The following is a 16,926-nucleotide window of genomic DNA, read 5'->3' as shown; positions in this document are numbered from 1 at the left end:
TTTTGTTGAATTTATTGTAATACTTCTTGAAGAGATGGTACCGAATTCAAGCATATTTACATTCTATATTGTACAGAAATGTTTTGTGACTTAATACATTTCATTTATGAATTACAACTTAACGCTAAACACAGCTTGCAATTCTGTCCTGCATGATGAAAAACAGGGTGTTGCATCAAATGGGGTTTGTAGTGGAAGAGATGAATGATACGGACACCTGTGAGCTTCTGGAACAGGGTGACAACGAGGAGCTGGCAGATGGCAACCACAAGCCCAATGACGAAGGGGTTAGTTGTTGATGTTTGACTTCCGCAGATGCATAAATAGTTACTACAATACAACATTATTTAGCATGTGAATAAAATAAAGCGTAAAAGTGAATAAAATGAAGAGGTTGATTATGATTTAAAGTAAAATGGAAAACACTTCCTTTGACAAGTGAGCCCTAGGAAGTCGATTGGGATGTCACAAGACAAGCTGAGCCTCACAAGTTTCTGCAATTGGGTTGTTTCAAAATATACAAAAAGAGAAGCATATACATAGAGATTTTGGGGTACTGCTAAAATGACAAATGTGTTTTGGGGACCACAGAACTAATTCAGTGTCATTAACTTACCTTCTTAACCCCCTGAGACTCTCCTGCAATGTATAGCTCTTTGGACACCACTCACGAGGCACCTGCTTGGTTGGAGAGGTCTGTAACACGGAAGTCTGCTCAGGACCTCAAGAAAAACCCAACCAAGAAAACATTAATACAGATTTTTGGTAGCTGCTGAAATGACCAAAATGTACATGCAACAAAGCAAAGAACAAGTACATACTATAAATTTCAGATTTTATGGCCCTCTCCGTATGGTAGCTGTCAGTAGTTGACATTATTATAGTGATAATGTGTTATTTAGTGAATAATGACATTGTGGCAATGATGGCAAGCATTTCAGATTAATCATGCAAGCCTGATGAACAAAGTTTTTATAACGACGGTGATTGTAAAAACAAAACATTCTGTTGCCATTTTTTTCCAGTAATAGAAGAAACTAATATCGTGCATGGTTGTCATTCACCCAAAATTACTAAACTGTTGAACCAAAATTTTTATTCCAGGACTCCAGCTGGGCACCCATAAAAATTGTCCCCAAAAGAAGCCTTAGCAACAGGTCCTCAATCGATAGCTGTGTGAAGCTGAGCATCGAACCGGTGCAAGAGGTGAGAGAAGTAACACGGGCGGGAGGAGGTTATGTATAACAAATTATTTTTCTTGCAGTTTCCTCCTGGGGTTCAAGGATGGCCCAACCACACAGAGCTTATGGCCTCCCAAACCACATTAAATGATAAAAAAGTTATCCCACTGAAATTATCAATACTTGATCTGTCATTATGATGTCAGGGTAACCTCTGTCTGATTTGTGCAAAATGGAACCAGTTGCCAACGTGAAATAAAGGTGCGGTAAACATATAGTAACAGTATGACAGTATATCAATAGATCCATGAGATTTGAGCACCTATATCGGATATTGCTTTATGCGCAGTAATCTAGGTTTGTGTGATATTTGGGTGAAATGTCCTTCACAATCAACACACGGAGCTGATGGTTTGTGGCAGTGTTAATAAGGTCCTAAATACAGTATCTAATAAGTCTAGTAAATCGTTTCAAGTATAGTTGGAAGGGTACCTCTGGGTGAATTTCATAGACTGGGTTAGAACAGCAGAGTTGGAATAAATACAAGTGCCAAACTTCTACAATAAGCAGAATATCCTGTCTTTTGATTCTGTTTACATATATCCACGGATTTAATATGAAATAATCCTGCAGCTTTTGTTTTTGTTCTCTTTTTTTTCGTCATGACATCTGGAATTGCTTTATTACTTTAGCCTCTTTTAATGTTTAGAATGAGGTCGGTGTGGTGAGGTTGCCTGGTGATGGACAGACCAGTCCTGGAGCTATTTTCAACCATGGGACCTGCTATTACCCACACATACCTGTGTGTCGCCCTGCACTGGTCACCATAACCAAGGGATCTTCTAGTTCCTCTGAGGTGTCCTCTACTAACTCTGAACTGGAGGTATGTGGACTCCTGCTCTTCTCTATATTAAAGCATCAGGTCTTTCTAGTCACTTCTACTCAATGATATCTGGACGAGCCAGCAGGAAAGGTCATAATGGATCTTACTGCACTTCGTGCTGTCTAGATGATGTACTAATCTTTGAACTATTCCAAACCATATGTCCCTCTGAACGTTATTTAAAACATACCTCAATGCTTTTTCCTATCTATATATTGTCCTAGTCAAAATGTTACTACGTACTTTGCAGCATTTCCATCCTGGGACCACAGGTGATGATTCAAGGCACTTGCAAAATGCATTTAGGGAGAAAGCCCTGATCCCCTCTGCCTCTCTAGAATTGAATTGCAGCAAAGTAAGTGATTGCACCAGATAAACATGTTGGATACATTTGGAGTCTGTTTAATTTAATAGTCATCCAATCTTTATCTTTGTTAATGGTGGCAGAATTAAGTATAATATAAAAAAATATAAGCCTGATGCTTTAATATGTTGTACTAATCTGAATCTAACTCTGTTATTTACTAAATAGCACTATTATTCTGCAGCTTTATTCTTGCATGTGCTATTAACACGTAGTTTTTACATTGCATGCCATAAGAATGACCGCACAGCAAATATGTTTTAACTCTAGATTGTAAGCTCCTTTGAGCAGGGCCCTCCTAACCTGTTGTTTCTGTAAGTGTTATTTTATATACTACTTATGTCCTGTCTACCCATTGTACGGCGCTATATAAAACAATAAATAATAACAGGCTCTGGGGACTATGGTAAAACTTTAGCACAACTGAGTTTATCTATGAGTGACACAGAGAGAGAGAGCGTGAAAAACCTGCAATGAAATGCAAACAAGAATTCAGAGCTCTCTGCTACATTTTTGTTTGGGGTCCCGCCTCGTTTTCAGGCATTTGTACGAATTGGCAAATTTCATTAAAATAGAAAGTCGCACATATCCGAACGCACAAGAGATCATCCACGTGTGCTTTCAGGCGGATATACAGTATGAGGAACCCCTGTCTCGGAGGAGCACGGTTACAGTGACTCCTCTGCTCATAATGTTCGCGGGTCATGGGTGCCAAGAAATGGCCAAAGCACTGACTATTTTACAGGAACTTATGCCATTTTCTACGACCATACAATTCAGTTGTATTGAGCAGCTGCTGTATAATTTTTTTTACATGTAATGGTCATACTATACACTAGAGGGAGCTATGAGCCAACACTTCATCCACCTGAACTGATCACCGACCGCAGACTGATTGCTTTGGGATTTTCTTTATAGTTTATAATTGCGCGTGTGTGTATATATGTATGTCTTGTGATATTAAGCAGCCCCAGGGAGATGTATAGTGTTGATTTTGTGCGAGTTGGTGTGCAGATTGTGTGAATCCGAGTCCCTGGGGTGGAGTATTTTGAGGGCAGGATTGGCCAACAGACTAGATATCCAAGCAGAGTTTGCATAATCCAGTCTGGTATTCTCATGAAGCCTGCAACAGATAAAGGACATGAACATTCAAACTCCCTGAAACTTCGCAATCAGACTGTAAGAGGAGAGGAATTTCCCTTGTGCTCCTGGGCAAGGAGAGGCACTGTAGAAATATCTCTGAGGATTACCGTTCACCTAATACCAGTATTATTGGGCTTTCCAGACTCTGGCTTAGTTCAGTTTGACAGTTGGCCTGATGGAGGGCTAGAAGGCTAGTAGTTAAAGTTTTGTATTTTGTGACTTCCAAGCTGGGAATTTGTACAGAAGACCACAAGACCTCGCATGAAGCAGCAATACGCAGAATGAAATCCTGTTGCAGATTTAGCTGCTTCCAAGCAATGGCAAATGGCCTTGACAGTCATGCACTGAATGTTCCCACGTGGTGCAAAACAACAAGTGTATCATGTCCTGTTCTTTATCACACTTGTCTAATTCTATCACTGCTAATCCTGTTTTGATTATCCCATGGTCTGTATTTTCTTTCTTTTTTTTTTTTATTCTAAAAATAACCTTATGTGACATATACCATTGACCTAAGCCATTGTGTCATCCACCTTTTCTGCCGCAGACAAAACAATAGCTTGCACTCGGTACCCGGGACTTGGAGAATATGGTGAATGAATGTTTTCCAAATAAGGAAGAAAAGCCTAAGTGTGTGTTCCAGAGACAGACAGAAGATGGAAGCAATGCCTAAAGTGGATTTAGATAACCCACATGCAGTCTGGATGAATTGCCAGGTGCATTCACTGGATTGTCATCAGTGTTTCCTTCTTCCCTGTTCTGACATCTGTCGTTAATGTTATTGTATTAAAGGGGGAGCCGTAGATATTATTATTTTAACAGCTCTCCTCTATTGACTAATAAGCCCTCAAGCCACTTTGTAATTTTCTTAAGATAAAGTTAAATTCTTTATGGGCAAGGTATAGGGATGAAAAAGTGGTAGGATTTTGGTCCTACCTGTACTTTGTGGGTACGGTTTGGGGAAGACCCTTCTCTATTCCAGCATAACTGTGCCCCAGTGCGCAAAGCAAGGTACATTTAGACGTGGCTGGATGAGTTTGGTGTGGAAGAAGTTGACTGTCCCACGCAGAGCCCTGAACTCAACCCCATCGCACACTTTTTGGGGTGAACTGAAGCCGAGATCACGAGCCATGCCTTCTCGTCCAACATCAGTGCCTGACCTCACAAATCCTCTACTGGATGAATGGCCACAAAAAAACCCAGAGAAACACTCCAAAATCTTGTGGAAAGCCTTGCCAGAAGAGCAGAAGCTGGTATAGCTGCAAAGGGGGGACCAACTACAACAAGTATATGTTAAATGGGTAGAACCTGATTCAGATAAAATCTGGTGTTCAAGACATGTAGCAAAGAAATGAGCTTGGTGTCAGTAACGTTATTATTATTTTTATTATTATTATTACTACTATTACCATATTTGCTCGATTATAAGACGAGGTTTTTTCCAGCGCAAATGCTCTGAAAAATACCCCTCGTCTTATAATCGAGGTCGTCTTCTAATCAGACCTCATTCTACTTCGGCCGTGCTGCTTACCGGGCTTTGATCGCGAGCAGCGTCTCTGCTATTAGCAGCAGGAAACAGGAAGCTAGCACAGTCCTCACATAACTCTACCTCCCCCCTCCTTCCTCTGGGGGCGGGGCCAGAGAAGTTGCTCGCACAGCTGGGCCCCTGCAGAAGTCTGCATGTGGGAGATCTGCAGTTCAGGTAAGGGGGTGGGGGGTTTGAGCGCGTGTGTGTGTGTGTGTGTATATGTGTGATTAATGGAATGAATGAGTATTTAAATGTTTGTGAATGAGTGTGTGTGTAATAGCATGGATGTGTAAGGGGGGTGGGGGTGGTAGCATGGCATAGGGAGGCTGTAATCACACTTCTAACATCCCCAGGTTCCAGCATGTACTGGCTGCCTTGGCTTGATAGGAGTGTGATTGCTGTTAGCAGTGTGTATATATATATATATATATATATATATATCTCCAGAAATGCATTTTAACCCCCTATATGCCACTCAGACAAGAGCATAAAAATAAAAGTACTTTTTGGTGTTCGCGAGGTGTGTGCTGAATTATTGCTTTGTTTTATATCTTGGAGAAGCCCCACCGGTTTGTATAAAGTAGTGGTGCCTGTTCAGGCCATTTAGGATAGAACTGATATGGACTTGGTGTAGAACTGGCTGTATTAAAGTGCTTTCAGTGACCAATTATAAAGCAGTTCCAGTCTTCTTAAATGGATACTACTTTTATCTTGTGTGATATTTGCACTTCGCGTCTCTGTCTGGTATATGTTCTGATTTAGCATCTTGTTTTCCGTCTCATACAAGCCATTTATGAGTGATGGGATAGGTGGTGTTGTGCTGATTTTTACCCCCACTCTGAATGAATTGGGTAATTCCGTCTCAAAGTAAAAAATGTCAAACAACCACTGGTAAAGCTCGATTGGCTTCAATAGTGATTGCTCCATATTTAGAACTAGTCCTACAATAATTATTTCTAATTGGTATCTGTCCTTTCTGAGAAGTTTCACAATTGTGGGTCTCGGGTTTCTTCACTAAGGAAGAGTTGGCAGGAATGGTTGCAAATTTCTCTGTCCTATTCATACCTAAGGGCCAACACTATTAATTTTCTCCAAGGAGAAGGGTTGTGTTGGACCTGTATACTCCATAATTCATTGTGTAAGAAAACTCACTTATTTAACTAAGTGTTATACAGTATACTATCTATATATTATCACACGTATAGACAAACAAAATGTGCTTAAGCTGATAACACAACAATGATGATCTTTCATGTCTTTATCGAACACATCCATTAAGCACAGTGCTGGCAGAAAAAGTAGGTGAACACTCGGATTAAATACTAGACAAACCTCCTTTGCTAGCAATAATCTCGAACAAGCTTCAGGTACCGGCAGATCAGACCTACACAACGGTCAGGAGGAATTTTAGGCCGTTCTTCTTTACAGAACTGCTTGAGCTTGAGGTCATTCCACAGCCTCTCTCACTAACTGTGGCGGATAGTTGTGTACTTTTAAAGATTACTTTGTAACCCTTTCCAGCTTTATGCAAATCAACAATTCTTGATTGTAGGTCTTCTGGGTTTATTTGTGAGGCATGGTTCACATCAGCAGATCCTTTTGGGTTTTTAATGTCAACGTAGCCTTAAAACGATCCTATTTAATTAATTGGACTCCAGGTTTGCTGACTCCAAATAATTTTGGCCAGGGGTTCACATACTTTTTCCAACCCACACTGTGAATGTTTCAATGATGTATTCAGATATATGTGCGCAAGAACAATATAATAATGTGCATGTTATTAGTTAAAACAGATTTATTTGATTATTGTAACAAAGCTATATAAATGCTGGTAACTCCAAAGGGCCCACTTACCTTTCTTGCCACGTTAACCAGGTTCTCCATCTCTAGAGAGAGTTGGTTTTTTTTATTATTTTTATGTTGTAGATTGATTTAATTTAGCTGATGCTTTTCGCATCGGTACCATTTTTAAAGGATCTTATTGGTCAGAATCTAGAATTGTCATGGCCCATCAAAATATTTGCTCTAAGACAAGGATAAGAACAATGCAGCCTCGTGACTTTTGGTAAATTGCAAATAACATGCCACATGACATGAATCATAGTTGTGTACTTTGATGTTCAGATTCTTGTTAAGCTACATACTTTGACCATCTATGCTTATTTGTTGCATTTCCTTTTGCAGATTATGTAAAGTAAGATGATCAGTTTTTCTGTATAAAAGAATTGTACTGATTTTTTTTTTTTTTTTTTTTTTTTTTTTTACTTTTGCTTTATTTCAGTGGGACTTTGAAGATTTTAACCAGCAATGGGATTTTCCAGATATAAATCCCAATGAGAGTTCAGTCATGAGTGCTGGTATCGTGGCACCCTTGTTGGGCAGAAAGTAGAAATACAGCTTCCATGAGTTACCAAAAGCACTTCAGCTGAAAAGACTGTTTCATTAACCCTAGAGAAGAACATCTTAATTTACTCAAGTTCTGTGGCATCATGGACCTCCGTAACACAATAAAAAATGATGTATTGCAACTATTAATGTAGATGTTTAAGAACTTTCGTTTTGGCACATATTTTATTGTGATTACTTCATCACCATCATTTATAAAATCCAGTAAGATATAATCAATAGTAAAAAGCAATATACAAGGGCCGTTCAAAAAGTTTCCCCACTTTATAATATAAAATATATACCGTATTTGCTCGATTATAAGACGAGGTTTTTTTCAGAGCAAATGCTCTGAAAAATACCCCTCGTCTTCTAATCGGGGTCGTCTTCTAATCAGACCTCAAATAGAGGTCTGATTAGGAGACTAAGATCCAGATCCCCCGCACTGCTGCAGGGGACCTGGATCCTCCTGTCTCACCCCCCCCCCCATCATACACACACTTACCGGTGCTTCCTTGCTTCCTACTGCGTTGCCGGGGCAGCGGGTTGACGTCTACGCGATCCGCGTAGACAACGTCCGCTGCAGCCGGAAGGAGGTGTGGCTAGCAGCGGGGGTTGTCTGCGTCCGTCGCATAGACCTTCCCCGACTGTCAGAGATTAGAGTTCCCCGCACCGGTGCCGCACCGGTGCGGGGAACTTTGATCTCTGACAGCCGGGGAAAGTATACGCGACGGACGCATACAAACCCCCGCTGCTAGCCACACATCCTTCCGGCTGCAGCAGAAGGCGACGTCAACCCGCTGCCCCGGCTGGAAGCACCGGTAAGAGAGGGGGGAGAGCGGGGGAAGGGGGGTGAGAGAGGGGGGGAGAGAGAGAGAGAGAGAGAGAGTGTGTGTGTGTGTGTGTGTGTGTTAGTTAGTTAAATGGGGGTATAGGGTGTGTGTGTGTGTTAAATGGGGGCATAGGGCATTTCTGGAGTGGCGTTAAGGGGGGATTTAATAGCGCACTCTGCCTCCTGAAATGCCTTATACCTCCCTATATGCCACTCTGCCCCATAATATGCCTTTTAACCCCCTAAATGGCAGAGTGGCATATAGGGGTATAAGGCATTTCTGGAGGCAGAGTGCTCTATACAATGCCTTTTAACTCCCATAATGTCACTCTGCCTCCTGAAATGCCTTATACCTCCCTATATGCCACTCTGCCCCATAATATGCATTTTAACCCCCTAAATGCCAGAATGGGATATAGGGGTATAAGGCATTTCTGGAGGCAGAGTGGCACATAGGGGGTCAAAAGGCATACCATGGGGCACAGTGGCATATAGAGGGTTAAAAGGCATATCATGGGCCACAGTGCCATATTGGAGTGGCAAGCCTGGGGGCAGATGTGCGTAACTGGGGGACAGGTTGGAAAATACAAGAAATAAAAACAAAAAAAATCTTTTTCTCAATCATAGCTTTTATTAAAAAAAATAGTTTACATGAATTAACATTTACTGGTAAAACTTTTTTCCTTTGGGGTCGTCTTATATTCAGGCTTTTTCTTTTTTTCCTAAGTTAATATTCAGATTTTGGGGGGTCGTCTTATAATCAGGGTCGTCTTATAATCGAGCAAATACGGTATATATTTTATATTAAAGTGAGGAAACTTTTCGAACGCCCCTCGTATATGCATTTTATTCAATGTCTAGCTATTGATCTAAGTTGTGAAAATTAAAAAAAGACAGCCTGTAATAATATATATGTGCCGCAGAAATGAGATTTGGACTATTAAAAAGCCACACAAAGTGTTTTATCAGAGTAACCAAAGGAAAGGTTGAAAGGAAAGAGCCGGAAGGTTTCAATGGTTGCCCTGGTGACAAGACAACTTTGCAACAGAATCAACTTTTATAACTGTCAATACTGCTTAGGATCAGAATATAAGATGCCACAAGAACATTTGGATAAGTCACCACCATTTGGAAGGAAGAGCCCTTTGTGGTAGTCGCTTGTTGGGCAAATTGCTTGGGCTTCTACCACCGGTGCAGAGCTCTAGGTTTCTGCCTAGATTGTCTTTATATGATGGGGCAGCCCTGTATATCATTAAGGTTGTTATTTGTATAAGTTATATAGAATACAATATTTCTATAGTGTAATTTACACTGACATAAAAACAGTACGGATAGCTGTTGCGTAGGTATCTGAAGATGGTCTTCATATTCATGTGATGCAGTGAAGCTTGTAAGCTTTACGTGGTAAAGAAACAAATGGCATCCCTTGTGTATCAATAACAGCTAGGTAATACCCCCTAACTAGTTGGACATCTAGCTACTGCAATTCCCAATGATTTTGTATGAGTCAGATAGAAGATAAATTGCCTGTGTCAAAATGAAATTGGGAAAACGAGACAATGGGTAGATTTGAGAACACAATGGAAGGAAATTCTTTGTCTGTATTGCCTTTTCCCATTAAGATAAGATAGTGAAGAGACTTCATTTATTTTCACACAATAAGACGCCGCACTCAGAACACTCGCTCTGACTAATGATCCTTAAGTGGGTTTTAATCAAAGGTTCAAAGTCAATAGCCATTTGTAAAAGTGTCCAGAAAGGGATCTTAATAGACGTTGAGACACATACACACTTTGCTGAATCAGGAAAGGCCCTACTGAATTGGGGGAGAAAAAAGCATTAGAGAAATAATTGGCAACAACCACTAAAGATCCAGGAAACAATTTGCGGATCATAAAATGTACTTCATTAGATACTTGATCTTGAGGCGCAGCCAAAATAAGTTTTGAAAGGAGAGTTATGCGCTGCCGTAAAGACAGACACTAGAATAGTCACCTTCAAAATATTTCAGGCATTGAGAGACGTTCTTATACCTCTTTTTTTCTGGCATTTCAAGTTTTGTGAATAAACCTAGCGTTGCAGGGGGAAAAGTTGTGAATGCAAATTTATTTACTGTGTATTTTCTCTGATAGCTTTGTTCAAGAAACAAACCAAACGAGCACCAGCCAATCAGCCCTGGGTAATCATGCCATGTCAGGAGATATCATTTTATGGCATTTCCAAAAAAAAAAAAGGCTTGTGTGTGGGTTGAATCTTGGTAACAATAGAAATTGAAGCAGAAAGTTAATTTGCTTAATTTTATGGAGATGTACTGTAACATTACTGTCAGCAGTAGTTATCAATACTTCTCAATACTTGGGATTTCTGTGTCTCTTTGTTACCCAATGACAGCTGGTTATGTAACCCAATAAGGCATTTGCATAAAAACACATAAATATAACGAATAAATCAATTCCTGCTGTTTTTATACACATTATGTCTTTGAGGTGTCTAGAACACTGTTGCCCACCAAACTCCTAGAAAAGAGGGACACTGAAGTGAGGGTTGAGAAATTAGGTCTCTAATGAGGAACACTTGGGATGCACATTATATTATGTGTATGTAATATATATATAATGTGTAAATACAAGTGACATATAAATCTTGGTCTATCTAAGGCAAATGTTTCAATACTGGGGGCAGTAACTACATGAAATTGGAGTAAAAACAAATATATTTGGCCCCATTAAGACTACTAATAGTTTTCATTGAATATCAGAATACAGAATATCACTTATTGTTTCTTTGGAATGTCTATAGGACTTTTTCCCAGAAAATCATGAGTTCTGTAGTTCTGTAGAAGTGGGCAACAAGCTTGTCGTTGGCTGGGACCAGAAACACCACGAGGATTTAGCTTTGTAGAGCGCTTGCTCTCTAGAGCCAGCCTTCGGTGGGCCCCTTAATCTTGCAGGCTTTAGAGCTTTGCACCTGCAGCATCAACGGCCACAACTGAAGCTAAACCACTAATTGCTTTATTCTGTAGCAAACCGGCTTCTCGTTCAACGTGGTATTCAAAAAATAGTTGACGCCGGCTACACACAGTTTGTTCCTAACCTTTGTTATGCATCACCGATGCTAGGAAATGCACCGTTTTCACCCTAGATGCACTCCTACAGACGTGTAATAACCTGTTTTTTTAGGGGCTTTAGTACTGTGGATTAAAATGAGGATAAATCCAGATTTGCATCACTTGGCACTTGCTCAGTGGCGGCATTGTCTGCGTTAACCTCACTCCCAGCAGCTCGGCAAAACTGGCAGAAGGCAGATCAAATATTCTCCCTGCCCCTTTCAAAGATCTATTAATGGTAGTAGTATTGTCACCTAGTTTAAGCCACCCGAAGCGATATATTGGTGCATTTTAGTATTAGTACTATGGTTTGTGGTTATATATATTGTCCAAATAACAAAGGTATTACAAAAAAAAACACAGTAGTATTTTTCGCATATGTAATTTTCGCATTAATGTATTCTAAGAGAGCAGTCTAAATAAACTATTTCCTGCTGCTCTCATATACTGGTTTAACCAGTTTCCAGCATGCAAAGGTTGTAGGATAAGCTAATATTAATTAGAATTAGAGTTCATGTTTCTGTAACTAGAAGAAAAGAACAAAGAAGGTTTAGCAGCTACAGGTATCTGCCGATAACATTTTCCAGCCAAATCAAACATACTGCAATCAGGGCCGGCCCTGCCATGGAGCAGAGTGGGGCAATTGCCCCAGGCGGGACTTTTTGAGAAGGTGAGACTTTGCCGCCCCAAGTGCTTTTTTTTACTTTTTCATTTTTCTTGAAGCGGAGGAGAGAGAGAGGGGCGCCGAGTGGTTTTCGCTTATCAAGTTTTCAGTACCCGCTCGCCGCCCCTCTCTCTCCTTTGCAAGCCCTCTAGCTCGGTCTCGGTGCTGGCTTGTAATGCTAAGCGCCGGAATATGACGTCATTTCCGGCGCTCAGCAGTGCACACCGCGGCAGAGCAGGGAGACTCGCCGCAGGACTGCTGGAAGGTAAGTGAAGTACAAAGGGGGGTGGGGGAGATAATGAGCAGTGGTGTCGGCAGGGGGGAGGCAGCATTTCAAACTTTGCCCCAGGCGGCACTATGTCTTGGGCCGGTCCTGACCGCAATAAAAAAAATGTATAGTAATCAAAACAGAAAAAGTACTTTCTTATTTATTTTCATTGACCGTGTACTTTTTAGCCAGATTCCCATATACAGATTATTGTGTATTATAAGATGATTATAAAATGTTAATTTGGTCACTTTATAATGGACCTATACATTCTACATGCTTTCAGGCCTGTCTTTGGGGTTTTATTCACTAAAGGGGGTGTTGTAGTTTCAGCTCCTGCATTTCACTATTCATTGTGCAGGGCAAATACTAGTAGGTTTCTCCAACAAGAAGGGCTTGTCCTGTGTGACTTGGTTGGTAAAGAAAATCTGACTGATATCCAGAGCCAGCCAAGCTCTTCCTGCAGCAGAGCCTCACTGTGGATGGACAAAGAACTCTGCAGTGTTGTTTGTAAAACATTTGCGCCCTGTTAACATCGAAACCCTGCGTGCCCTCAACAAGGTAATAGTAACCTTGTTGCAAAAATGTAGTACCATGTGGGTAAATATAGTAATATTAATTCTCAGATGTGTCTGCTGATGGCCATACATTGAGTTTACAGTGCTTCATAAGGCTCTGCTTGAAAACGTTTTATAATAAAAGGTTGTTTTATTAGATAAAGGATTGACATTTGATAACAACTGTCATTGAAGATATGTCTATCTCTATGTACTGCGGTATGTAACCGAGATCATTGCTGTACATAATGGAAATGATAGGCAGATCATAAAATTGGTGTACAAAAGCAGGAGAAACAAAAGAACAAAACAAAAGACTAAAGGAATATATGTGCATGTCATATATTGCTTCTTTACCTTATAATAGTAAAGGTTCCCTTCCACCTACTCCCCCAGTCTGGCACAGACTAGAAACATCACTCCTAATACTGCCGAATGCCCAACCGTTTCCCAACGATAACGAGCAAGTGAATTTTGTGCTCGTTACAAGTTTGCTGGGAAAACGTAATTATCGCGTGACACAAAGACAAGCACTGATAAGCTTGTCATAAAAACTGCAAAGCCTCCAGAGAAAAAATTAAAATGATAGATTGGATATGGTATATTATCCTACTCTATGGCAGATCTATAGTTTTTATTAACAGGAACAGCACCTTTAATTTGCTGGAAAAGCTCAAACATTTCGGAGGGCTTGTTCAATTGAGAAGCCGTCTCACGCTCACCTACAATGTCTCCCTACCTTCTCCTCTGAGTGCTTCCATGTCCCTGTCTGTTTTCCTGCAGCTCCTCTTCTTCTCTTGCCTCTTGTTGTTCTTTTAATCTTCTTTCTTCATCTGCTTCTCCCCATTATCAGCTCCGTTAACCAGGCCTCCTGGAGCACTTCCTCGAAAGGTTAGATAGAGGGAGGTTTGGGGCATAGTAAGAGGCAGAATGAAACTACACACCTACCTGGCCATCTTGCAGCAGAAAGTTTCAAAGCAGGAGAGTGAAAAGCAGGACAGTTAGGAGGTATGATGTACACCAGAAAAACAAAACTGTTTCATGGCCATCTGCCCCTTTCTGCAGCATATGTACCAGTTTTTAATGTATATCTGTAACACGTCTAGGCCACCTTTGATGGTGAGTGATCATGGTATGTTTGTTCCTTTCTAGTCAATGGGATGATTGCTAGTCATTTGTACTTTTTTGATAGCTTGAGCTCATTAAATCCAGCTCAATGACCTTACATTTCCTGCAGTTAGGACAGTATCATTAGAAACGATTTAGAATTAGATAGAAAAACCACCAATATGACGTGATGATCTACATTTCTAAGCAGGCACAATAGATGGACAGACACACATGTGCCGGCTCTTTCAAAATAATTGTCAGACATATTTCTGTGACTGTTCACTCTGTTTGCAAAGATCCATAACAATGATATCTGAGAGATCGTGTTCTGAGTACAGGCCAGGAGCTAATATTACACTGGGACAACAGATATGGTTGCTAACAGATCAGATATACACTGCTGCTAATTCTTGCCTCGTGCACATTCCTTATGAGCAAATCCATCAAATATGCTTAATACAGCATTAACTGCACATAAATCCATTCCCACATATTCCCAAATACACAGAAACATAAAAGTGAGATTCAGCACACATGGAGTAACGATGCCAGGGTAATTAAACATTTCTCTTACGCGACTTATCTAACAACTTGCATAGTACAACTATGTATATAGCACTCCCTGCAGAAAAAAAAATAGAAATTTTGTGATAATTTATGTACACCTATCAGCATTATCGTTTATTGATTTATATAGCGCCATCATATTCTGCAGCGCAGTACAATGAGTAAACAGGACACAGCAAGTGGTGCAGAACGTGACAACTTGGAGTGCACAGTTTTGAACTTGAACCATTGGCCAAAAAATCTCATATTCTTACTCCACTAATTAAGACACTTGTGCCATTTTAGATGCAGTAAATAATAATAAAAACCCATAGCCTCCCAAAGGAAACACCGCTTGCCTCCATGATACATATACAATAAATCTGTTTCCTATGTGAGAAAGAGTTTATGTTAAAGAACTTGCACTGTTGTATTATTGTTTTGTAGCTTCCAAATATAACTTATTGAAATGCTGATGCAGAGCAATTACTACTCTCATGTCAAGCTTATGAATCAAGGTCACAGATAAATATGCCATTGGACAAAGGAGATATATGACCCAGGTTTTCCTGGTATTATTTGATATTTTTATTCAGAAGATGTAATACTTTATATTGACATTAGGTGAAGGTGCCAAGGTGCAAAAATGTGGGAAAGAACGTGTTCGTGCTCACAGGAACTGTAAACACCACTAGTTACTGCATAGGATGTGGTCAAAAGATTCTTGCTGGACGAGATGATTCCTGCTTTTACAGTAAAAACAAATCTGGTCGCATGGCAGGTTTCATGGTTTGTAAATGAGGGACATCTACTTATCAAATAACGATTTAAATGTCCGTGGGCTGTACTTGCAAGCTGACACATGCAAGCTGTCCATCCAATTGCTTACCAAATTGCTTGTCCAAACCAAGTCAACCCTCCACTGACTCTAATGGGCACTGATTTTTTTTTCCAAGTTTACAATTCCCAGGTATACATTAAGTGGGGGAGGCATTTTCAGGAAATGACTGCATAATTCATTCACCCGCCCTTCAGCTGAATTGGTTAAATACCTCTTTTGGTGATAGTAACACAACAAACAGTTATATTTAGTCCAATATACTAAGCAAATACCCTGACTCCTTAATATACCAGCAATAGAATGGTTCAGTCTTAATTACCCAGCTGGACACTGACTAATGCAGGATTGTGGATGAACGCACTATTAGCACTGCTATAAAGAATCAGCTCAGTGCAGTGATTGTACTGATATATCATAACGTGTGTTAATGGTATTGTCGATTTTGTATATTGTACACACTTACTCAAGTACACATAATACATACATCATTGAATAATTTCCATCTCACAGATAATAAGGAAATCTATTTAAAATGAGTATAAGAAAAACAACAAACTGCAGATACATAGAATTTCCAACCATCCAGCGCATGACATATATACTGACAGATATAATCAATTTTAATAGCTCTACAAAATCCGCTGGCGCGCCATAAATAAATGTGATGTCAGGATGCCGGTGAGATAGGTCAGTTGGTAAATGGGAACTAAACTTGATGAATTAGTACCATTAATTGGGTAATAATAATAACTACTATTTCAGCTGACAATTCAGTTAAATCCAAGAGTGTGCACTAAAGTGCTTTGAGTCCCACAAGGTGATAACAGCCAGCTAAATGTATAACAACTAATTGCTTCATGTCTTGTAACAAGTACAGTGTATTGGAAAAACACATTGTAACTTAGAAAGTGGTCTATAAAGAGGGAAATATTATATTTGAATGAATCATATATCATATTTGCGATGACAAAATGAAATGTTCCTATTGCACTCTACTGTGGGTTTGTTACAGGTGCATTGTGGGTTGTTTGTGGGAGAGTGAAGGCTACTGTCCCAGCCAATGCTACTATTCATATTGAAAACATAATTCTAATGTTTGGTATATTTGTATTTATTGGACACACAAAGATGGTCAGCCCTGAAAAATATAATGTTATCTTCAATCATACAATTTATTATACAAATAAACAGGTTATGCGGAGTCTTGCTGTTACTTGGTTTTTTTTTTTAAATTTATAACGAAGCCATTATAAATTATGAAACTTTTTATAGATTTTTCATTCATCCCTTAAGAAAAAAAGGCATTCACAGTATCTCAGAGATTCTACATAAATGTACTATATGTTATTCATATACAGTGACATTTATGCACGCTAAAAGGTAACAAGGCTATGTTCTAATGGAATATACGGTATATGTGCAATACTGCAGTTCCCTATTATAAAAAATGCTTGGTGTCCAAGCATTGTGAAAAGCAACATTTAGCCTTTGCCCATTGATACAATATACTGTTACTTA

The 16,926-nt window shown here is 39.8% G+C and overlaps 1 protein-coding gene across 3 annotated transcripts in view; it reads left to right on the top strand.

Moving 5' to 3' along the window:
• Nucleotides 1–7,627, top strand: part of TMEM44 (transmembrane protein 44) — an 18,497-nt gene extending 10,870 nt beyond the window's left edge. The window contains exons 7-11 of one of the 3 annotated variants that reach the window (XM_053460750.1): nucleotides 135–287; nucleotides 1,105–1,206; nucleotides 1,891–2,064; nucleotides 2,315–2,419; nucleotides 7,381–7,627. In XM_053460750.1, coding sequence (XP_053316725.1) covers nucleotides 135–287; nucleotides 1,105–1,206; nucleotides 1,891–2,064; nucleotides 2,315–2,419; nucleotides 7,381–7,488 — 642 coding nt within the window. In that variant the 3' untranslated portion in view covers nucleotides 7,489–7,627. The remainder of the gene's footprint in view (nucleotides 1–134; nucleotides 288–1,104; nucleotides 1,207–1,890; nucleotides 2,065–2,314; nucleotides 2,420–7,380) is intronic. The other 2 variants (XM_053460751.1, XM_053460752.1) reach the window with 2 other exon arrangements.
• The last annotated feature ends 9,299 nt before the right edge of the window (nucleotides 7,628–16,926 follow it).

The sequence above is a fragment of the Spea bombifrons genome, chromosome 3 (genome assembly GCF_027358695.1).
Source record: "Spea bombifrons isolate aSpeBom1 chromosome 3, aSpeBom1.2.pri, whole genome shotgun sequence".
NCBI classification, from domain to species: domain Eukaryota; kingdom Metazoa; phylum Chordata; class Amphibia; order Anura; family Pelobatidae; genus Spea; species Spea bombifrons.
Note: the sequence above shows the minus strand (reverse complement) of the source record. Positions and strands in the feature narration are given on the sequence as shown.